General features: G+C 47.3%; 1 protein-coding gene across 2 annotated transcripts in view; it reads right to left on the reverse strand.

The window, feature by feature from the left end:
* Window positions 1-25,202, reverse strand: part of C2H8orf34 (chromosome 2 C8orf34 homolog) — a 253,423-nt gene that overhangs the window by 171,327 nt on the left and 56,894 nt on the right. For both annotated transcript variants that reach the window (XM_074985740.1, XM_074985739.1), the window contains exon 5: window positions 60-88. In XM_074985740.1, coding sequence (XP_074841841.1) covers window positions 60-88 — 29 coding nt within the window. The remainder of the gene's footprint in view (window positions 1-59; window positions 89-25,202) is intronic.

Consider the following 25,202-nt stretch of genomic DNA (forward strand, 5'->3'; position numbering starts at 1 on the left):
AAAACTACCATAAACATCTGCTTGTTTGCAGTATTCATTAGGTAAGCAATATCTCTTACCTTCTCACGTTCATCAGAAATAGCAATGCCTGAAAACAAAGCAGATTTTTAAATGCAATTTGAGAAACATTCTTTGTGGAAATGTACTTTGTTACAGTAAGTAAAACAAATGCTTAATCTGGAAACTCACATAATTCCCTACTTTCAAATGCAATCTATTAAAATATTTTGTTCCATTAGTGAAATTGACCAGAAACAATATACTGTAATTTTCTTCAGGGACAATATAATCACACAAGCTTTCAAACAATAATGAAACTATGGAAATTTGTGGCTGTGCGAATAGACTGGTGAAAAGCTAAAATTTGCTTCTGTTTGTTTCATAAAGTTTAAAATGCAATTTAGTATTTCCAGTCTGAGAACATGATGATGAAAATCCTGTTTTGACCAACAACCAACTATACAGCATATGTATTGCTTCTGCTTGCCAGCACAAGGTGACATGAACCTGACTCTGCTCTACTGCGCACTCACTGGAATAACTACATGAAAGTAAAAGGAATATGTGAGAAGAAAATTAGCTCCACTATTTCTCAGGGAACATCACACTACTAGATAGAGCACCTGTTCCAAACACTGAGCATGCACAACATACTCACCTGATCTTCTGACTTAAGCTTTAAGCTGATGGCAACATACTGAGTAGCTTGAGGCTTTGCTAAGTCCCACTTACATCATATCATTACATCCTAAACTATGGGTACGTTGCATTGTGTTAGACATTCATAACAGCCAGTATTGCCAATGTGCAATGGCAGGATGTTGCTCATCCTGACTCACTATGTCACATGGAACATCACCCTGCCACTTTTACCCCTAGCATGAGACTGAAGCCACAGATGCATTCTGCTGTAAACATTAGTAGTATACATATAGGGTGCGTCTACACTAGCCGGCTACTTCGAAGTAGCCAGCACAACGTCGAAATAGCACCCGTCACCTCTACACGCGCCGGGTGCTATTTCGACGTTGAAATCGACATTAGGCGGCGAGACGTCAAAGTCGCTATTCCCATCCGAGGATGGGAATAGCACCCTACTTCGATGTTCAACGTCGAAGTAGGGTGTGAGTAGACAATCTGCATCCTGCTACTTTGAAATAGCGGGGTCCTCCATGGCGGCCATCAGCTGAGGGGTTGAGACGCTCTGTCCAGCCCCTGCAGGGCTCTATGGTCCCCGCGCGCAGCAGCCTTTAAGGCACCACCGACCCGGATTTCCTGTGGCAGGAAGCTGAGAGTGTGCAGGCAGCAGCACAGGCACGTGCTAGCCCTGCACACTTCTCAGAGGCCCCGATCCCCACTGCCTTCACTCATGGCCTCAAGACAACCTCCCAAGCGCCCCCAGGGCTCCCCTCCTGAGGGGACCCAGGCACCCCCAGCAGCCAAGCGGGGGGCCAAAAGGACGCGGGCCCCTCCTAGTAGGAGACAGAGCTCTGAGACCTGCTGGGGCTCTGGGGCAAGGAGTTGCTCCACGTGATGGGGAGCAAGCGGCGGAATGCAGAAGCGTTCGCCCGACTGGCCAAGGGCCTGGCTGCCCAGGGTCACCCTGCCCGCACTCCAGATCACGTCCGGAGTAAGGTGAAGGAGTTGCGGCAAGGGTACACCCGGACCCGGGACTCGGCCAGCTGGTCTGGGACTGCCCCTGCCACTTGCCCCTATTAGAGGGAACTCAGGGCCATCCTGGGCCCCGGGACACCTCCTCCCCGCTGGCCACCCTTGACACCACAGCCGACAAGCCCCAGCAGGCCTCGGAGCCAGAGTCTAGCCCGGAGGCCAGCCCCGCACCCCGGGGCCAACCCAAGGAGCCCCCCCTCGGGACAGCAGAGGAGGGATCCAGCAGCGAGGAGGGGGGCTCCTCATCGACCTCCCCTCCTGGAGCACCAGCCGGGCATCTGCCCATGGGGCTTCCCCCGACAGTGGCAGTGGATGGTCAGGTACGTAGCCCACAGAGCACACACCCATGGGCCACAGGGCGGGGGCACCAGCCACAACCGGGAGCCTCACACAACCCCAGTGGGCCCCAACCCGCGAATGCCCAGCCACAGTACAGTCCCAGGACGGCGCCACGGCCATCAGCGCCCGTCAGCATCCGTACCCATGGACAGAACTCAGTCTTGACCCCGGGGACACGGGGACAATGACATGGCGACAGCCAACAGGGACATCAAACCCACTGACAGGGACGGAGACCCAGCACCCAAGAGGGGGTGGGGAGAACGGGCCACGGGCCAGGGCACTGTACTAACAGCCTTCCCCTCCCTCTCTCCCTCTCTCCAGCTGATGCCTCATCTGACGTCCCAGGCAGCCAGGCACCCTCTGTTGTCCCCGACAGCCCGCCAGAGGTCAGCCACCGCCAGCGCCTGGAGACACCCCCAAGGCCAGCGGGACGGTCCCGCCACCGCCAGACTCTGGGGTTGGCCCCGGTGTACCCTCAGCTCCTGGCAGCTCTCCGGTGGCAGATGGAGGTGGCGGAGGAAAGACTCCATTTTGAGTGGGAGGAGTCCACCCGGCGATGGGCAGCATGGGAGGACTTTATGGGGGTTTTCAGGGACGTAGCCAGGTTGATCCGGGAGGCCGTCGCCTGGCTCCCGCCCCCCTGCTGCCCCCCGGGCTGCCCTCCCCGCCGCTCCACCTGCCTCGCCACCTGCTGCTCCACCCGCCTTGCCGCCTACTGCCCCACCTGCTGCCCTGCCTGCCGCACCACCCACCTCACCACTGGCAAGCTCCACAGAGCCCACTGGGGCTGAAGACCGGCCAGTGGAGGCATCCCGGCCATGCCTGCCGGTCCTCTCAGCCCCCAGCCAGCCACGCCGGGGACCAAGGACATGGGGAGGGGGGGTTACGAGCCGTACCCACCGGGGCTCGTGCCCCTCTACCCCCACCCTGGACTGATGGGGGCCCAGCAGACGGCTCAGCTGTTGGCCCATGTATATAGTTGTCCCCCTTTTTGTATATAGTTGTCCCCCTTTTTGTATATTAGTTGCAGTCTCTTTGGTGAACCAAACAAGTTATCCAGTCTAAAAAAAAAAAGGTTTTATTTTCCAAAAAGCGGGAGGTGTGTGCTTTTTGGAGGGGTGGCGTGCGGGTGTTGGGGGCGGTGTGCAGGCAGTGTGGGCTGTGTGTGCGGGGGGGTCTTCTGGGGAAGGCCAGGGAGGTGCTCAGAGGTCTCCCTGATCGAAGTGGGCCCGCAGGGCCTCGCGGACCCGTACCCCCTCATGGTGGGCCTGGCGACTGGGTGCGGCAGCCAGCTGGGGGAAGCCCATGCCAGCATCAACCGCCCACCCCAGACGAAAGCCTCCCCCTTGCTCTCAACGATGTTGTGGAGCGTGCAGCATGCTCCCACAACCTGGGGGATGTTTTGGAGGCTGATGTCCAGTCGGGCAAGGAGGCACTGCCAGCAGACCTTCAGACGGCCAAATGTTCTCTCCACCACCTGGCGGGCATGGTTCAGGTGGGCATTGAACCGCTCCTGGCTGGCGTTGAGGTGGCCGGTGTACAGGCGCATGAGCCAGGGCTGGAGGGGGTAAGCTGCATCCGCCGCAAGGCAGAGGGGCACGGTGGTGTCCCCCAGAGGGATCTCCCTCTGGGGGATGTAGGTCCCCGCCTTCAGCCGGTGGCACAGACCTGAGTTCCTAAAAACACGGGCATCGTGTGTGCAGCCGGGACAGCCCACGTACATGTCCTGGAAGCGGCCCCGACTGTCCACCATGGCCTGCAGGACTAGCCCCTGCAGTTGATGTATCTTCCTCCGCTGTGGTTTGGGGCACGGATGGGGATGTGGGTCCCATCCAGGGCCCCGAAGCAGTTCGGGAACCCCATGGAGGCGAATCCGGCGACAGCTGCATCCAGGTCCCCGAGTCAGACGACCCTCTGGAGCAACATGGCGTTAAGCGCACGGACCACCTGTTGGGAGGGAACACGGGTGCCCATGAGGCTGTGCAGGGTGCCCTGGGGGCCCTTCCCACAGGCCCCCCTCCCAGGCACCTCCCCAGGTACCCCACTTGCCCAGCCCGTCCCTCCCTGGTACCCCTCCCTTTCCAGCCCCACACCCGGCCCCTTCCTCCCTCCCTCCCCAAGCCCACACCCGCCCCCCCCCCCCCCCAGTGGGTGCGTGCCCAAGCCTCCTTACCTCCATGACGACAGCCCCGACCGTGGCCTTTCCCACTCCAAACTGGTGTTCCACGGAGTGGTAGCTATCTGGAGTGGCCAGCTTCCAGACGGCTATTGCGACCCTCCTCTCGAAGAGGAGGGCGCACCGCATCCGGGTGTCGTGGTGCCTCAGTGCTGGGGTGAGCCACTGGCGGAGCTCAAGAAAGGTCTGCCAGCGCATGTGAAAGTTCCAGAGCCACATATCGTTGTCTCACTCCTGCATGACGAGCTGCTCCCACCACTCAGAGCTGGTGGGGTAGCTCCAGAGGCAGGGGAGCAGCCGGTGAGGGAGGAAGAGGGGAGACTGGTGGTAGGGGTGTCCCTGTCTGCCTCTGGGGTGGGCTCCTCTGGCAGGAGCCACTGGGCGGCCTTCCGGGCAGCACCTAGCAGGGCGCTTGTCCCCTGGATGACTACCTGGAGGGCCTCCACTTCCTGCTGCTGCTGGGTGTCCATATCTGCTGTAACTTGGTCTGCGAGAGAGTGGCTACTGCTCTGCAGACCTCGTGCTGTGCAGGCTGGGTGTGTCTGGGAGAGGCCCTTTAAAGGAGCAGCTTGCAGCTGCCCCGGAAGGACTAGTCTGCTCTGTGACCGGTCCACGGTCTTTCCTGGCCCCTTATTTCAAAAGAGGGTGCTTGTGTGTGTGGACGCTCCGCATTTCCTTCCAGGGTGGCTCCTTTCAACGTTCCCTGTCGCTACTTCGACATTGAACATCGACGTTGCCAGCCCTGGAGAACGTGTAGACGATAATCGTCGAAGTAGCCTATTTCAACGTTCTTACTTCGAAATAGGCTACTTCGACGTACTGTGCTACTGTAGACATAGCCATAGAGAGAGAATTTTCATCTAAGTCTTGTAAAGTCATCCCTCACTCCATGTACCAGAGCTTATTTCATAAATGATGCATTACATACCTAGGGACAGATCTGAGTGCCAAAATAGTTCTTTATCTTTATTAATTTACTGTGGAATTAGCTTAGTCTAAATTTATTCCCAATAATATTGCAAACAGTTAACAGCATGTTGGTTTTATACCAAAGCTGTATACTTTGGTTTTATTTCATTGATAAACTTTCAATCATACCCACACACTGCTATTCATTTTCGCTGGCTTCCTCTTTGTGATTTGTTTTCAAAACCATGGGACTGCAAACAGAACTGTAATTATCAATTTAGGATCTGATCAGTACACAAGAAATAAGCAGAAATTAATGGAACATTTTCTCAGGCATTCAGTGTTTACAAAGTAAATGCAACAAAATACATTTTGTCAACCCCACAGCAATCAATCAATCTAATTTCAATACCTAGTGTCCATATATTATGTGGAGCAGGAATTTGTTCCACTAGAGTAATATATACCATGAAATCCATTTTTCTTCCCCTCACCTTGCCCTCCTCTCGGAGCTGTATGGGTGTATGCAAATGAAAGCACCTACAGAAAAAAGTGAAAATTAAAGGTAGCTGTCTCTTCACCTTGCACTGCTCTGTTAACCTGAGTAAGCACTTTCAAAACCCAGCTCTCTGCAGTATTTAATTTTTCCTTGCAAACTAAAGTTAATCCAGCTCACAAACACAGGTATCATCTTCCATTCAGACACTCTACATCTTCTCAGCAACTGTTAATGTTTCTTTTCAAACGAGTTCTTTTGCCCAATGAGCAGCCCCCTATTCCCCTGTTCCACATGTCATGTCACTACTGTTATATCTGTGGAAACTGGAAGAAATGAAGATGGAGTTCTTTTGGGCTATATCTACATGGCTGAGATCTCTCAAAATAACAGCAGTTATTTTGAAATAACTTTGGCATCGTCTAAATGACACACATGCTATTTCAAAATAAATTCAAAATGATGATTGCGATATACTGATTGAGGTAAACTTCATTCCCTGAGAAATAATGCCTGTTTTGAAATAGGACATAATGGGCTCCAATGGCACTATCTCAAAATAGCACTGTGGATCTCGGAATCGTCATCATCATCATCGTTAATAACCGTGGGCTCAGTGCCTGTTGGTGTCTGATGCCTCTCTCACTATTTCCTTTCATCCTTCCCTATTCATTGCAGAGTGGCTTAGTTTCTGTAGACTAGCTCCGCACCAATCTACTACATCTTCTATCCATTCTCTGTGGGGTCTGCTTCTCCTATGCAAACCATCCATTACGCCGAATACTAAGGTCTTGATTTTTCGTTCATCGTTCATTCTGCAAATATGTCCAAATAGTTGTAGCTTCCATTTTATAATCGTCTGCAGCAAATTCTTTCAGCTGTATCTTCCTATATAATTCCTCATTGGTGACCTTCTGCATCCATCCTGTTCTCAGAATCTTTCTATAACAACTCCTTTCAAACGCCAATATTCTTCTTTTCAAATCTTTCATTATCACCCATGTCTCACATCTGTACAACATGCTGTTGAATACACACATTTTCAAGACACCCAGCTTCGTTCTTAAGCTAATTGCTTTGCTTTTCCAGATCATTTCCATCGCCTTCAAACTTGCTCTTGCTTTCGCTATTCTAGTCGTTATTTCCTTCTTACAGTCTAGATCATACGTTATGTTGCTCCCCAGATATGTGAACTTCTCTACATTTTCTAGTACAATAACAACACACTGATCTTCCTTCCTATTTCCTTATCTCCAAATACCATTCTTTTTGTTTTATCGATGTTCATAATCAGTCTATACCGCTTCCTTTCTTCATTTAATACCCACATTGTTTTCACTAGCTTCTCCCTATCTCCCTCAATGATAACCATATCATCCACGAACCTCAAATTGTTAATTCTTTTCCCGTGCACAAATATTCCTTCTACCTCTTCCTTGATCTTGTCCATTGCTCTCTCCAGATGTGCGATGAAGATACTTGGCGATATTGGATCTCCTTATCTCGCACCTCTACTTGTTTTAAACCAACTTCCCAACTCCCCGCATGTTCTCACTGCTGCCTCCGCATTATCATTGATATCTTTCAACAATCGTATTAGTCTGCTATCCACTCCGTATGACTCCAACACCGCCCAAGTCACTTTCTGATCTATACTGTCAAATGCCTTTTGAAAATCGACGGAGCAAGTGTAAACGTTTTTGTTCTTTCATCGAGCTTTCTCCGCTATCAGTCTTAGTGCCAATATCTGCTGTATGGTACTTCTATCTTTTCTGAACCCTGCTTGCTCATCTACTATATGTTCTTCAATCTGCAATCTTAGTCTTTCAGTCAGTATCATCAGCAGCACTTTACCTAGATGACTCGTTAAGGCCATCGTTCTGTAGTTCTTGCACTCCAATGTACTTCCTTTCTTGGGTATTGTCACTAGAACAGATCTTGTCCATTCCTCAGGTGCCTGCCCTTCCTTCCATGCTATATTACATAGTCGGTGTATTTCCTGAATCATGCTTTCTCCTCCATATTTGATCATCTCTCCTGTGATCTTATCATTTCCAGGGCTCTTGTTGTTCTTTAGTCGTTTCACTGCTTTTTCTGCTTCTTCCTTTGAAATCTCATCTCACTCTCAGTGCTTGGGGGAGATATCTCTTTCAGTTCTTCAATCAGTCCCTCTGAGACACTCGGGTCCAACTGTGCTTTGTATAGATCGGTGCAATATCTAGACCATCGCTGCACAATCTTCTCCCTGCTCACGAGCACTTCTTCGTTTTCATCTTTGATCGTCATCTGCTTCGGTTGCCATTTCCTATTAATATTCCTAATTGTCTTCTACACCTCCCTGGTCTTACATTCCCTGTGATACCTCTCATTATCTTCACATTGCTTCTATAACCATTTCTCCTTATCCTTTCTGGCTGCTTTCCTTACCTCATTGCATTTCATCCTATATTGCTGTTCTGCCATCTCAGAAACATCTCTTCTGATCTCCATCGCTCTTTTCTCTTGAGCCAACTTGTGTCTTCTGGGTAATCCACTTCTTATTGATCCCTTCTTCTTCTGGAACAGTCTGCTCAATTGCCTCTTCTATCGCGCTGGCTATCCCTGCGACTCTCTTATCTAGGTCTTTCTCTGTGGTGATACTCTTAATCTCCTCTTCGAGCACTGTTCTGTATGCATTACCTGTTTCTTCCTCACATAACCTCACCACTTCTCTTCTTTTCTTAAACTGTCTTACATTTTCTTTTGAGTTTTATCTTGATGTTTGCTATCACTAGACTGTGGTCTGAGTCTATATCCACTCCTTGGAAAGTTCAGCACTGCTGTACTGATGTTATCCATCTTCTTCTTATCAAAATATCGATCATGTTCTTGAACTTCCCATCATTCAATCGCCATGTCCACTTCCTACAGTCTTTTTGTTGGAATCTCGTGTTGCAAATCACCATCTCATGTTCTGTGGCAAACTCTAACAGTTTCTCACCTTGTTTGTTTCTTTCTCCATATCCAAACCTTCCCATGACTCTCTCCCAGCCTTCATTATCTGTTCCAGCCTTTGCATTCCAACCTCCTCTGATGATCAGCACATCTTTCTTCAGTATCTCCTCCACCGACTTTGTCAAGTCTTTATAAAATAGCTCAATCTCTTCCTCCATACTGTCCGACATGGGTGCATACACCAGAATGACTCAGATGTTGATCGGTTTTGCTTCGAATCGCGTGACCATCATTCTTGCACTCACCGGTTTGTATCCTAATAATGCTCTTCTAGCTGTTTTGCTAAGAAGGAATCCAGCTCCTGCTTCATGCTCTCTTTCATTTCCTGACCAAATGACTTCGTGACCACATATCTCTCCTGATCCCGTCCAACACATCTCTGCCAGTCCAAGTATATCACATTGATATCTCTCCATTTCCTTCCGAAGCAGCTCTAATTTTCCAGTTGTCCACAGTGTTCGGATGTTCCACATTCCAATGGATAGCATATGTGTTGGGTGTAATTTCCTTTCAGTAGCCAACTTATCAACCCAACCCTGATCGCTTGATTGGTATTGCGGACCCTGTTTATCCGGGCGATATCCAAGCCAGCATCTTTTAACATTTGATTGCACTGGCATCAGATTTCATTCATATTGTTGTTTGACAGTCAGCACATCGACACACATCTGACCAACCCTCCTCCTTCATCCAGGCTTGGGACTGGCACGGAGCTCTCAGTGGCTTCATGGTGGAGCTGGATCTTGGAATGCTATTTCTAAATGCATTTGTGTGTGACTCTGTTATTTTGAAATAAGGTATTTAAAAATGAATATTATATCTTATTTCAAAATAAGGCAGTTGCATAGAGGTAGTTCTGATGGTCAACGCAGTCACAAATCATTGCAAAGCCCAGAATGACTCTGCCTAGAAGTCAGCGCCAGTGCTAGCCCATTAGGAAGCCTATAAAGGAAGATTGTTTAGTGCTCACCAACACACACTACTACCTAATAACAAGAGCCCCCTTGAGCTGTGCCACTCCCCAAACAGTTGCCTAGCACCAACTCTGCAGGCAGGCAAGGTAAACAAGAAGCAGAAGGGCTCCTTGCTTGCCTGAAGAAGGGTTATGTTCTGCCTATGGAGGGTGATGTTGCAAGGCCCTAGGGAACTGTGCGTCTTAAGTCAAAAGAAAAGACCACTGCAGGAGCACAAGGAAAGAGGAGCCACATGGAAGTCAACACAACTTGCCTCCTGTCCAGTGTCCTAAAATCCCAGAGAAAACTATTATGCCAACCTTAGGATTCAGGGTTAATGGCGGAAGCACCTCTCCATACAGATTTACTTCTTAAGCAATTTTTCTTGAGTTTAAATTCAGAGAACTAGAAGAGACAGACATCCTATAATGACATACCCTGATGCTCCTATGATGCCCAAAGAAAAACATTCTGTACTACAAATGGTCAAGCTTTCTGTTTGCAGGATTCCTTCTCACAATATGCCTATTTATTTATTACTTCATTATGAATACGCATATAGACCCTAATCAGGAATAAAAATTCCTCAGTACCAAGCCCTGAATGTTCAGTAAGGCTATGTCTACACCAGAGGGTTTTGCTGGCAAAAGGACCATTTTGCTTTCAAAACCTGCAGAGCATCCAGATTCTAAAGGCATTCTGTCAACAAGCTGACAAAACACGGCACTTTTGGTGACAACTGTACCCCGTGCCTCACAAGGAGTAACACCCCTGTTGACAGAGATCTGTCAAGAGAAAGCCAGTCTGGACATCCTGGGGGCGCTCCGTCAACAGAAAGGGCTTCCGGGAGACTGGGTAGCCATGTCTGCTGTGCTTCCAGTTGCCCATTTTGCCGATAGATCGGCCAGGCAGTCCAGCCACACTCTGTCAACAGAGAGGATCGTTCTTTTGATCTGATTTGTTTTCTGGACACAATCTGCCGACAAGAGTTTTGTCGCAAAATCTCTTCCGACAAAAACTTCTGTCAAGAAATTGTTCTAATCTAAACATAGCCTAAGAAAACTTACAAATGTACCCCAGCTGATGGCATAAGAAATAAACATGAAACAAGAAAAGCAGGATTTTAAGGATTCGCATATCACTCCCTCCTGTGGCAATACAGAAAAACAGAAGAGGGTTCTTCAAAAGGGAATTTCAATGATGAACCATTCATACAGATCCTCTCACACTGTGCCTTTTGGAGATGTGTGAAAAAAAGCCAAATGGACAACCATCAAAGCAGACAGATCCCCCAGGATCCACAGGATTCCAAGGTCATCTGAACTGATGCTGAGCCCCAGTGACACCTTCTAACTCCCTAGTTGCAGAGCTTGACTGAAGAGTTACTAGCAGCGATTTCAGTAGCTAGGGTTGCTCTGGGGACAAGATGCATCATAACCATCACACCATGGTATCTGAGTTACCAGAGTTACTTCCTTAACTGTTGGCAAATATTGACTTTCTGTTGTTAAAGCAAGTTATTTTCAATGTAATTTATTTTAAAGTGACACATTCAATTTAAAAAACACACTTCTGGTAATAATGTTTACTGACTGTTGTTACAATTAAGTTATAAAATTCTGAAACAGATAAAAAATAGAGCACAAAACATCATTCCATTATCTTTACTTTGCGCATTTGATACTATTGCCCTAATAGTCTGTCCCATTTACACTGTGAGGACCTTTTATACAGCACAAGCAAGAGAAAAAAATTTAAAAAAAATAAGAAAATATCATTGTAAAATGAAAGACTGTCAGCAAGACAAAGGTATAAATCTAATATATTGAACTACAGGTTGAACCTCTCTGATCTGGCACCCTGAAGAACTGACTAGTGCCGAATCAGAGCATTTTCTGAACCATGGGAAGTCAATATTAACAGCATGACCAACACCTTGACTGCTTACTGGGCCTTTAAAAGAAATTTTGGGGTAAATTACAACTAAATAATGGCACAGAACACTGGGAGCCAGGACTGGCGCCTGTAAACAGATTTTATGGGACCATGTGAAACTTGTCATGCCAAATTATGGATGTTGCCGAATCAGAATGTTCCAACTTACAGAGGTTCAACCTGTACTTCAAACACATTTATTGTAATTAGTTATATTTCAAGTTGATGGTGTCCATTAAAAACAGAATTATTTGTGCGTATGAAGTCTAAACACATACTGTCACTCTCAAATCAAACAGTTATGACTTACTTTTTTGCTAGTGTTTGAGACTCTGGCCTCTTTCTCAATAAATTTTTCCTAAAAACTAACAGGATATTATGTTAAAGAAGCTGAAACATTCTGTCTCCTAACAGTGTTCAGTGTCAGATGCTTCAGAGGGAAGGAACTGAACATGACAGTTACTGAGTTGTATAACCGTTGTCATCCAGTCCAAGCTTCTGGAATTCAAAGGTTTAAGGACACCAGAGATTGGGTTTGCACTCCTGGCAACCTTGGCTAACAGCCCCTATAATTATATTCCATGAATGTATCTAATTCCTTTTGGAACTAATGAGATATTTACCATCTTGCGCCAGTAACGTCCTTCTCCCATGTGCACTGGGCAAACCAGACAGTCTCTGCACCAAAGGCTGAATAGACATAAATCTGATATCAGGAACTGGAATACACATAAATGTATAAGGGAACATTTTAACCTCCATGGACACTGGAAAAATTAATTTAAAAGTAGCCTTTTTTCTACAAAGAAATTTTACCACAAGAGGGAGATATCTGAATTGGAATTAATTTGCAAATTTGACACATCTAGCCTAGGCCTTAATAGATAGCTCAACTATCGTATGCAGTACAAAGGCAATTTCCCCACCTTTGATATTTGCAGGAATGGAACACATCCTACTTAATTTGCTTCATCATCTGGTCATACTAGTGACAGGTAACCTTTTTGATCCCCCCTCTCCTTCCTTTCCTCCCCTTCCTTTTCTCCATGCTACGTAAACTCTGAATTCTATTTGTCTACTCCAGTCATCTGAAGAAGTGAGTCTTATCCGCTAAAGCTTATGACCTAATAAATTTGTTAGTCTCTAAGGAGCTACAGAACTGCCCGTTATTTCTGAAACTTGGTTATACATTTATATTTTGAGACCACTGAATAAAAAATGCAATTGTTCACGTCCTATTGTGGGCTGTATATAACCTTTTTAGGCATGTGATTAATGCAATATCTGAAAAGTATTAGGAACATAAAAGCCTTTTTTGGATAATACATGTGAAGCAAATCTCCTAGAAAGTATGTGGAATGATGGAAATTCACATTCAAAGATTTCTCACAACTACAAGAACTTTACCAAATATTCATAAACCTGAATTACCCACCAGGAGAAGTAAAAAAACAAATCGACAGGGCCAGACGAATACCCAGAGACCAGCTACTCCAAGAGCGGCCCAAAAAAGCCAAGAACAGAACACCACTGGTCATCACTTACAGCCCCCAACTCAGACCACGGCAACAAATTATAAAGACCTACAACCTATCCTTAACCAGGATGCTACACTCCAGAAGGCCCTGGGTGACATGCCTGTTCTCTCCTACAGACAACCTCCCAACCTCATGAGGATCCTCACTAACAGCCACAGTCTATACCCCAGGAACACCAGTCCTGGAACCCTTCCCTGCAACAAAGCCCGCTGCCAGCTTTGTCCACATATCTTCTCTGGAAATACCATCACTGGACCTAACCAGGTTACTCACAGAATCACGGGCACTTTCTCATGCTCCTCTACTAACATCACATATGCCATCATGTGCCAACAATGCCCAGATGCTTTATATATTGGACAGACTTCTAGCTCCCTTAGACAAAGGGTCAACGGGCACAAAACAGACATCAAAACACTCCAGATCCACAAACCAGTTAGTCAACATTTTAATGGAATGGGGCATTCTGTCAATGACCTAAAGGTATGTGTGTTACTGAAGAAGAATTATTGCACCATTCTGGAAAGAGAAGCAGCCAAGCTGGCTTTTATGTTCAAATTCGGCACATTAACACATGGTTTAAATCACGATGGGAACTTTCTGAGTCACTACAGGGGCTCGTCTGCATACTTGGCTCAGTCTAATTCTTGACCTTCCCCCCACCCCCTCCACTCTCTGATTTGCTCACCTTGATTATCTTTTTCTGATTTGTCCTCCTTGCTTACTGTTTTTGGTTCTCTGTGTCTTAAATATTGAGTCTGTTCTGATCTGGCTATGGTCTGAAGAAGTGGGTCTGTCCCACGAAAGCTCACCTAATAAACTATTTTGCTAGTCTTTAAAGTGCTACTTGACTGCTTTTTGTTTTGATAGGTATTCATTGCATTATTTTCCACTCTCAGTTGTGCCTTGTATATGCCACACAGAGGCTAGCAATTTGCCTATGTGTGACAGGGTGAATTCACATTGAACTGGACAGGAAAGGGTTAATTTCTTCTTGAACCTCTGCCCTTTGGGGGTAGAAAGAGAGGGGCGGGGAGAAGAAGCACCATCAGTCGATGCCTTCGTAAGTAGGAGGGTGTGTGACAAGGTGAACTCAGCCTACACTAGATGGGAAAGGAAGTCATATCCAATGTTCCTAACTGGGCTTGCCCCAGATGCAGTACTGGACCAGTACAAGAGTGAGCATCCCAGCTTAGCTAGGGCTGAGAAGCAGACAGGAAGGACACCTGTTACAGGCTCCAGCCTCAGTCACAGCAGCCCCCACCACAGATAACAGAGGTGCTAACATGGCAGCAGATGCCCCAATACCCTCCAGACACTCCAGGGACTTTGAAGCCACCAGCAAGGCAGAGGTACCCAGGAGCTCAGAAGCTACACAGATCTTGGGTAGGAAGTAGCTTGAGAAGGAGCCAGCCATAGTCCCAAGTACAGTCAGGGTATTGCAGAAGGATCCTCACTGACTCACTGGCAAAAGGACTCATCACTTCCACGGTCCTGGGCTCAGACCAGTGGAGCAGGAAGGACCCAGGTCCCCCTACTTTAGCTGCCACCCAACTCCATGCCACTAATCTATTGTCTTTAGCCAGTAGACCTTAGTGTCCTGCAAAGCAGGGCAAGCCTTCTGAGCCCAGCAACCTCGTCTCTCTGTTCTGCAAATGAGGGACACTCTATTGACTGTGGCCAGTAGCCCTCATCACCCTGAGAAAGAGAAGTTACCCACCTGTGTAGTAACGATGGTTCTTCGAGATGTGTCCCCATGGGTGCTCCACCGTAGGTGTCGGGCTCACCCCGGCGCCGCAGCTCGGAAAATCTTCAGCAGTCTCCGTTGGGTCGCACATGCGCCGATGCGCGTTGGCTCTTCGCGTGCTTATGGTCACGTGCGCGATCTGGTCCCCGCCAGTTCCTGATCAACCACTCCGGACGTCTCTGAAAAACACAAACAGAGCTCCGAAGTGGGGAGGAACGGGTGGGTAGTGGAGCACCCATGGGGACACATCTCAAAGAACCATCGTTACTACACAGGTGAGTAACTTCTCTTTCTTCTTCGAGTGGTCCCCGTGGGTGCTCCACCGTAGGTGACTACCCAGCAGTAACCCCCCTCAAAAAAGGAGGTGGGTACCCGATTTATGCGCAGCATGCCCTTGAAAGGACTGCTGTCGACAGGCGTGTATCCTCATCAAGCATCCTGTGCATGGCGTAGTGCTTGGCGAAAGTGTCGTAGGAAGACCACGTCACCGCTCTGCAGATGTCTCTCAGCACGATTCCCTTGAAGAAGGCTGTCGACGCCGCCATCACCCTAGTGGAGTGGGCCTTGGGAGGAACTGGCAGAGGAGTCTCGCGAAGCTCGTAACACAGTCTTATGCATGTCACAATGTGATTTGAAATCCTCTGCGAAGATAATGCTTCCCCTTTTGACCTGGATGCAATGGACACCAGGAGTCTGTCCGTTTTCCAGAAAGGCTTAGTTCTATCGATGTAGAAGGCCAGCGCCCTTCTCACATCCAATAAGTGCAACTGTGCCTCTTTACTCGAACTGTGAGGCTTAGGATAGAACAAGGGCAGTACTATAGGTTCGTTAATGTGAAAATCTGAAGAGACCTTTGGAACGAAGGCTGGGTGCAAGCGTAAGACCACCGCCTCCTTTGAGAATATTGTGCAGGGTGGTGTGGACATTATGGCTGCAAGTTCGCTCACCCTGCGAGCTGACGTGATTGCCAGGAGGAAAGTCGTTTTCATGGTAAGTAGCCGAAGGGAGACCGTAGCCAATGGCTCAAAGGGCGGTCCCAAAAGTGTGTGTAGAACCAAGTCTAAACTCCATGACGGCGGTATTGGTTTCCGAGGGGGGTACAGGTTTACCAACCCCTTTAGGAAGCGTGTGACAACAGGATGGACAAATATGGTTGATCCACCCTCTTCATGTCGAAAAGCTGATATAGCCACAAGATGAACCTTTATGGAGGATAGGGAGAGTCCCTTTTGTTTGAGTTGTAGCAGGTAGTCCAGAATCATAGGTCTGGTGGCGTCCCGAGGTGTCAATTGCTTGGAAGAACACCAAGCGGAAAAACACAACCATTTATGTTCATAAGTCTTTCTGGTAGAAGTCCTCCGACTACACTCCAGGACTTGCTGCACTCCCTCTGAACATGTAGTCTCTAGGGCGCTGAGCCATGGATTAACCATGCTTGTAGCCAAAGTCTCTGCGGATGCGGATGCAGTATTGACCCTCGAGCCTGTGTAAGAAGGTCCAGTACTGTTGGTAGGGGAAACGGCTGATGCTGTGCCATGCATAGAAGCAGTGGGAACCATTGTTGCTGATCCCAAGTCGGGACTATGAGTATCATGCGTGCTCTCTCCCTTTTGACTTTCTCCAAGACCTTGTGTATGAGTGTTGTGGGAGGGAATGCATAGAGTAGAGGGCCCTTCCATGGGATCATGAAGGCGTCCCCCAAGGATCCCGGTCCCATGCCCGCACTGGAGCAGTATCGGAGACATTTCTTGTTGTCGCGAGCGGCAAACAAGTCGATTTGGGGAAACCCCCATTTGCGGAACACTTGGTGAAGCAGGTCTGAACGGATCTGCCACTCGTGAGTGGGCACAAAGTGTCTGCTGAGTTGGTCTGCCTTCATGTTGTGGACACCCGGTAAGCATGAAGCTCTTATGGTTATGTTGTTGGCAATGCACCAGTTCCACAACCGGATCGCCTCCGCACAGAGTGCACGAGACCTGGCCCCACCTTGTCAGTTTATATAAAACATGGTGGTGGTGTTGTCGGTATTTACACCGACTACTTTTCCGCACAGATAATTCCGAAAATGCCTGCACGCATTGAACACTGCTCTGAGTTCTAGTATGTTTATATGCAGTGTCTTCTCTACAGGGGACCATAAACCCTGAGTGATTTTGTTGTCCATGTGTGCCCCCCATCCCGCATGGGATACATCTGTTGTAATGAAAGCAGTAATTTGTGGTTGGTGGAAAGGCACCCCTGTTAGCAGGTTCTTGGGGTTTGCCCACCATGTTAGTGACTTTCGCGCCTCCGTTGTGAGTGACACCATCTTGTGGACGGTATGGATTGATGGTTTGTATATGGTTCCCAACCAATGCTGCAATCCTCGCATGTGTAGCCTGGCATTTTGTACCACAAATGTGGTGGTCGCCATGTGCCCCAGTAATTGTAAGCACGTTAGGACTGAGACAATGGGGCTGTATGTTATTTGGTGTACTAGAGACTCGATGGCGCGAAAACGGGCATCAGGCAAATATACCCTTGACGTGACACAGTCTATCCGAGCCCCTATAAATTCTATATTTTGCGTGGGCTCGGTCTTTGACTTTGAGAAGTTGACGATGAGGCCCAGTGAGGTGAATGTGTTTGTGGTGATGCGTATCATCTGCAATACCTCTGCTTGGGAAGTCCCCTTTAGCAGGCAATCGTCCAGGTACAGGAAGATGAAGATGCCCTGTCTGTGCAGGTATGCTGACACGACCGCTAGAGTCTTGGTGAAAACTCTGGGTGCCGAAGAGAGACCGAATGGAAGGACTCTGTACTGAAAATGATCTGTGCCCACGATGAACCGAAGGAAGCATCTGTGCGCTGGGTGAATTGTAATATGAAAATACGCATCCTGTAAGTCGAGGGCTGCAAACCAATCTCCGTCGTCTAGTGCCGTGATTACTGAAGCCATCGTAGTCATCTTGAAGCGTTGCTTGCGCAGATATTCGTTGAGTGCCCATAGATCCAGAATGGGTCTCCAACCTCCTGTCTTCTTCTCTGTCAGGTAGTATCTGGAGTAGAAGCCTTTGCCTCGAAATTCCTCCGGTACTCTCTCCACTGCCCCTATGAAGAGGAGGTGGTTCACCTCCCGCCTTAGCTCCATTAGGTGAGAGGGGTCTCTGAGAAGGGGTGCGGTGGGAGGATTTGGTGGAGCTAATGATTGAAAGGGGATCGTGTACCCCGTGGCTCCAATCTCCAATATCCATTTGTCCGAAGTGATGCTTTTCCATTGTGGGTAGAATGGCTTGAGTCGATGATGGAACATGTACTGAGACTGGCACTGAGATACAGTCTTGGTTTCGCAGCCCTCAACATACCCGTTAAACCTGCTGTCTTATATTCTGCCCGGAGGGGGCGTGGCCTTGTTGAGGTCGACGCCTAGGGGCTTTGTATTGCGGTGGTTGTTGATGACGCCCCTGGTCATACCCCCGTTGAAAATGGGTACGTTGTGTTTGGTAACTATAACGGCGTTGTTGAGGATAAAACTTTTTCCTTCTGTATGGCGGGGTGTATATCCCCAAAGTCTGAAGTGTCGCTCTGGAATCTTTACTAGAGTGCAAGACTGAGTCGGTTGATTCAGCGAATAATTTCATTTTGTCAAAGGGAAGATCTGCTATTTTTACTTGCAGATCCTTGGGAATGCCTGAGGTGTGGAGCCATGACTCCCTGCAGATTACAACCGCAGTGGCTACTGCACGAGCCGCTGTGTCCGCTACATCTAAGGCAATCTGGACTCCCGCTCGAGAAGCCGCGTATCCTTCCTGTACGATTGCCTTAAGGACCGGCTTCTTATCCTCCGGGAGGAAGTCCATAAGAGCAGTAAGTTTAGAGTAATTGTCGAAATTGTGGTTCGACAAATGGTCAGCGTAGTTAGCCATGTGAAGCAACAGGGTAGATGACAAGTAACCCTTTCTACCGAGGAGATCCAGTTTCCTTATATCCTTGTCCAGACCCCCAGATTTATACTGCGAAGTCTTGGCTCTATGTTGAGAGGATTCCACCACTAGTGAATTTGGCTGTGGATGACTAAACAAAAACTCCATGCCTTTACCAGGGACGAAATACTTTTTGTCTGCCCTTTTGTTGGTAGGAGGAGTGGAGGCCGCAGTTTGCCATATGTTATTGGCTGCCTCCAAAACTGCATCGTCCAATGGTATAGCTATTTTCGAGGAAAAAGGGGGCCTGAGGTTTTTAAGGAGCTTGTGATGCTTTTCTTGTACCTCCGCCACTTGAATGTCCTGAGATTGAGCCACCCTTTTGAACAGCTCCTGGAATTGTTTTAGATTGTCTGGGGGAGAGATGTCCCCAGGAACAACCGCTTCGTCTGGGGAGGATGAGGAGGCATCACTGTGGTATCTCTCCTCCAGGTCCTCTGGATCCTGGCTGTATTCATATGGTTGTGCTTTTGAAGTTTCGAAGTGAGGTTCAAAATCCTTTGAACCTGCCTCTGATTGGGAAACTTGTGGTGCTCCCCCAGTTGGAAGCTGTGCACTGTGACATTGAGGAGGAGTTAATGGAGATCTATGATGAGATGCCGAACTCCTATGTTGATGTCCCGTATATTGGTGGCGGTCATAGCAACAGGGACAGGGTCCCGGTGATGGGGACCTGGACCACAACCCAAAGGCGTAAGGGTGATGCAGGGAGTGATGTGATCGTCGAGATGACACCGACGTAGGGGGAGAGACTCTGTGATGATACTCATAGGGGTCTCTGCTGGAGGATGGTGAGGAGCGTGCAACTCCATGAGATGGATGTTGGAGAAAGGGAGATGGCAGCCTGTGGCAGGCTGAAGGTGTTGCTGCTCGTTGAATCTCCGGGGCGAATCGCGGTGATTCTGGCAGCGCAATTACCTCAGGGGAGGGACTGCGGTGCCGGGTCTTTGCTTTGGCTTTCGCTCTCTCAGGTACCAATGGAGGCCTGATCGGTGCCGGAGAGCTCAGCACCGTAGTCGGTGCCGTGGTGGTTTCCGCTGCCCCCAGTGCCGTGCTTGGTGCCGTCGCTCTCGGTGCCGCCCGGGGTGTTTCATTCGGCCCCGTAGGGCTCCGTGCCAGGCGTTGACGCTCCGGTGCCATCGGAGCCAAAACTCTCGGTGCCGCAGTAGCCGGTGCCGATCTCTCCAGCGCCTGCGCGGCCCTCGGTGTCATTTCCTTAAGAGTCGCAGACCCCTGCGCAGGTACATGCGCCGCAGCTCTCTCAGCAGAGGAAGCCAGCGGGCCCGGATCCCTTGTTTCGCTCGTCCCGCTCCCAGAAGTGACGGGCAGAGATCGAGCTGGAGAAGCTTTTCTCTTCTTCTGCACAGAGGAGGTCAAAGAGGCAGCCTTCCTCTTGTGCAATCCTGAAGAACCCTCCTTATGGGGCTTCTCCGACGTGGTAGGCTGAAGTGCTTTGTCAAAGAGAAGCATTTTAAGCCTCATCTCTCTGTCTTTCCTAGCTCGAGTTGTTAATTTGGAGCAATGAGCGCACTTCTGGGGAACATGGGTCTCCCCGAGGCACCGGATGCATTTGCTGTGGCCATCCGAAGCAGGCATGGCCTCCCGGCAAGATTTGCACTTTTTGAAACCGGGGGACAACATTATTAGAGTTTAATTCTCTGAGTCCTTAAGTGCTAACAGCGCACTTAACAGTCTATTTGCCAAACAATAGCAACTGTTAGCCTTTGAAGGCTTGTGAAAAATAGCAGGTCCGCCCAGAGGTGGCCGCTCCAATCCCTAAAACAGTCTTTTGCTTCTAGAACAAAACTATATACACAGTAGACCAATATTATGATAACTAAATAACTATTAACTATAACTATAACTAGTAAAACGAATAAAACAGAGTTTATCTGTCTCGGGCTTTGGAGCCGGAGAGGATTCCATCTGCAGCCGTTGGCGGTTGAGAAGGAACTGGCGGGGACCGACCGGATCACGCACGTGACCATAAGCGTGCGAAGAGCCGACGTGCATCGGTGCATGCGCGTCCCGACGGAGACTGCTGAAGATTTTCCGAGCTGCAGAGCCAGGGCGAGCCCGACACCTATGGTGGAGCACCCACGGGGACCACTCGAAGAAGAACTGGGGTAATCCCATGAACTCTGCTCAGCAGGAATCACTGCCCTCAGAAATCAAAATAACCCCATGAACTCTGATCACTAGGGCTCATTGCTCTGCAAATCAGCATAACTCCTCGGACTCCCAGTTAGATCTTGTTCCCTTGCAAATCAGTGTAATCCCATCAATTCCAGTCACTAGGCCTTACTGCCCTGCAAATGGGGTAGCCCCACTGACTCCAGCCCCTAGGTCTCTCTCCCTTTATAACTCCAGTAACACAGTGGACTCCAGCTGCTAGACATCACTATGCTGCTAATCCCACAGACTCCAGCTGCTAGGTGTCTCTCTGCTGCTAGAGTAACCCCACTGACACCGTCCATTAAGTTTCACTGTCCTGCTAATCCCAGGCCGCTAGGCATGCTAGCCCTCACTTCCCTGTGAATTGGGGTAACACCCTTGACTCCACCCATTAAACCTTACTGAACTACAGAACAGGGTAACCCTGTTGATTTGAGTACTTTGGTGTCACTGCCTGGAGGTAAAGCAGACTGACCACAAAGTGGATCTGTATGGAGCTGATATCTGTGGGGTTTTTTTTATTATTAAAGCATAGCCTCCAAATCTGGACACCAGTCATTATGGGACCTTCCTACTACTGTATCCTATTGTCAAAGTTTGACTCAGACTCACAATTTATCAGACCACTCTGTTTTATTAGCAAAGCCGCTCTGCTAATACATTTAGAAGTGAGCCCCCCAAGTGGGGCTTGTGTCTCTTAATTTATACAGTTTTTTTGGAGAACAAGTTACAGAGAAGTTACAGACAAAAAAAGAAAAAGATTTTAGTCACCACCCTTCGAGATCCCTGAGACCAGTCACGTATCTTCAATTACCTGCCACCCTTAACAATCTCCTTTAACAACTTCCAGTTAACTTAACTAATTGCCCTTTACACCTTCCATTCTGATGCCTGCTTCTTAGACGTGCTGGCTCCATCTTAATTGCTTCTCCATTCAAAAGCTAACTGTCCCTACGTGTGCTCCCTTAGATACTTTGTAACATGTTTTGGCATGCCCTCTCATATACAATGTATCCAGCATGTCCCCTTATACAACGTTATACTTATACAATGTTATACTTCCACACTATATACATCAGGCACCCGGCTCCTCCACTCTTTGCTCAATCTCTACAGCAGAGCAGGTAGCTAAGAAAGAAAGAGCAGTATGAGATAAGCACCCTGTTACATGCACTCTCCTTTACAACTAGGTCAGTTGTTTATCATTTTTTTCTTTTATATCATCAGATTAATATACTGTCCATAAATATACCACCTCTCTTTGTTCTGATTCTTTTCTGTATGTGTGTGAGTATGCACACGCACGCTAACAAAATGGCAACCTGCAGTTAGAGTACTGTCCAAGTGGAGAAATAAGCGTGTTCTTTTTGCCAGTGTCTGGAGGCAGGGTCCTCTACCTAAAACTTCTTTCGAGCATGAAGGAATGAATACACTTGATCCCATTTAATCTAAGAACAATATCTTCCATAGTAAAAAAGAGCTAATTTATCTTAGGGCACATTTTTCTAAGTTTGACAAGCTGAACCATAAATGTGCTTTCAAAATATTTTGCAAAGCAACTTTAAAAGGGTATAAATAATTAATACTATCTGCCTCTTATACTGGGAGTGGCTGACCCCTTACAAAAGCAGCTTCTCTGCTCTGGGTGTTAACACCTCCAAGTTAGAGTCTGATAATGGGCCACATCTCCCTTGACTTATCTGACTTGTTTTTCCCTCTTTTGATACATACTACTGATAATGGGCCATTTCCACTGACTGAGCAGACCTTGTCAGCTCTGGCCCTCCCTTTTACTGGGACCCCACTCTTTAAATACCCCCCTGAACCCCCCCCCAATGCATCTGATGAAGCAGGTCTTTGCACACAAAAGCTTATGCTCCAAAATATCTGTTAGTCTATAAGGTGCCACAGGACTTCTTGTTGCCTCTTACATGTAATTATCATTTCCTCTAGAGTATAATTCGTATTATATCTGATTCACTGCTCTATTTATCAAAACCAAACATATTTAATACAACATATAATGTACTTTAACTTTCATTCACTGTATGATTACAATCTCGCACACAGTAATGTGTAGCATCTGGTGTCAAAGATTTACCAGCACCAAAGGTTGTTCTCACAAACACTAGGGAATGAACAAGCTTAGATCCAGCCTAAAAACCCTGCAATGCTAACTTGTCACTGATGAATGGCACACTAATTAATATACTTACACCATATTTTGTTCCTAAATACACCTAAAACACTGAAAAACCTAAAAACAGCAAATTAGCTCAGTGAAAATGACTCACAAAACTCAGGGAGATCTGCCTTCATTGGGACTCATTTTAATTAAAATATTGAAAGAAAACCAGATATGTATAATTTATTAATTCAGCCCAGTTCCTTTCCCTTTTGTTATCATCCATGTACAGTTGTAATCCCTCAAACCCAAGGCAAGTTGCTGTGTATACCATATTCTAGGAAAAGAAGTATGTATAACTTGTAATATAGAGGAACATTCAATAAGAATAAATGTAAATATACCGTTGCATTTTCCTAATCAGCCAGAAGATGGCCACAGAGCTCCCAAGAGCAAATTTACTCCATCTCAATAAAGCATTCTGGTTTTGATGCATTAGTGTTCTGAAACTATTTCAATCACGTTTTGGATAATAACAGAAAAGCCTACTCAACCACTCTGGCAGGTAAGTATTATAAAATTTTAGATTCAGTAACCTCTGAAGTGCTATGCAGCAATATACCAGTACAGGTTGGATCTTTCTTGTCTGGCATCCTTGGGACCTGACCGCTACCAGATGACAGAATTGCCAGACCACAGAAATTCAATACTGACTAGCAGCATTACCAACATTTCCACTGCTTACTGGGCTCTTAGAAGACATGGGCCGTGTCTACACTAGCCCCAAACTTCAAAATGGCCATGCAAATGGCCATTTCGAAGTTTACTAATGAAGCGCTGAAATGCATATTCAGCACTTCATTAGCATGCGGGCAGCCGCGGCACTTCGAAATTGACGCGCCTCGCAGCTCATCCCGACAGGGCTCCTTTTCAAAAGGACCCCGCCTACTTCGAAGTCCCCTTATGGGAATAACTACTTCGAAGTAGGCAGGGTCCTTTCGAAAAGGAGCCCCGTCGGGACGAGCTGCGCAGCAGCGAGGCGCGTCAATTTTGAAGCGCCACGGCCGCCCACATGGTAATGAAGCGCTGAATATGCATTTCAGCGCTTCATTAGTAAACTTCGAAATGGCCATTTGCATGGCCATTTCAAACTTTGGGGCTACTGTAGACATAGCCATGTAGAGGTAAATTACAGCTAAAAAAACAGCACAGGACACTGGGAGCCAGGATTGGTGGCTGTAAACAAACTTTACAGGACCATGGGAAACTTGGCCAGACCCATGATAAGTGGTCGTTCAGTTAACTAAAATTATGCAGGATTACGGATGTTGCTGGAGAAGAGTGCTCCAGATTAGACAGGTTCAGCCTGTGTATAGTATGCTGTCCAACAATGGGGAGGAGAGGTTTTGGGTGAATCCCACTCTTGGGAAAGGTGCTTTATATTTTTACTATCTTCCTAGGCAGACAAACTGTCCCATCCAAAAGAAGAGTTTAAGAGAAAAAAAAGTGAATTAAGTTCCTAAACAAAGAACACTTATCTAACTATTCTGGGAGTTGGTATTGCAGTCCCTGTACATAAAAATTTCCATTGGCTTCAATGGCAATTACTTGAGCACAAAGGCTGCAGGATCAGGTAATTGGAGTAATGATATGGTATCCAGGGGTAGCAATAGCACAAAAGTAGCAACTGAAAACTAAGAGCATAGGATTCAATGCTGTATCAAGGTTCTGACTGGCTGTGACCTGGGTTCTGAGAAGCCACTCTGGAGTTACTCAATGGGGATAGGTATACACAGCACAGTTATTTTGAAACAATAAACTGTTATTTTGAAATAACTAGTTTATAATCCAGACAACGCAACCACTGTTTTGAAATAAATTTGAAACAAAACTTAACTTTTTTCAAAATTGATAAACCTCATTTCAAGAGGAATAGTGCCTATTTCAAAATAAGCCACAGTGCATCCAATGGTTCTATTTCATAATAGTCTCTATGTGTGTAGCAGATGTATTTTAAAATAGGTAAGGGCTATTTAGAAATACATTTTTGTGTGTAGCAGTGTTATTTTCAAATAAGTTATTTTGGAATAGCTTATTTCAAAATAAGGCTGCTGTGTAGACAGACCCTTCGGGCAAATTGCAAACAACAGGAAAAACAATCCCAAACCTGGTGATATTC

This window comes from Carettochelys insculpta, chromosome 2 (assembly GCF_033958435.1).
Source record: "Carettochelys insculpta isolate YL-2023 chromosome 2, ASM3395843v1, whole genome shotgun sequence".
Lineage (NCBI taxonomy): Eukaryota > Metazoa > Chordata > Testudines > Carettochelyidae > Carettochelys > Carettochelys insculpta.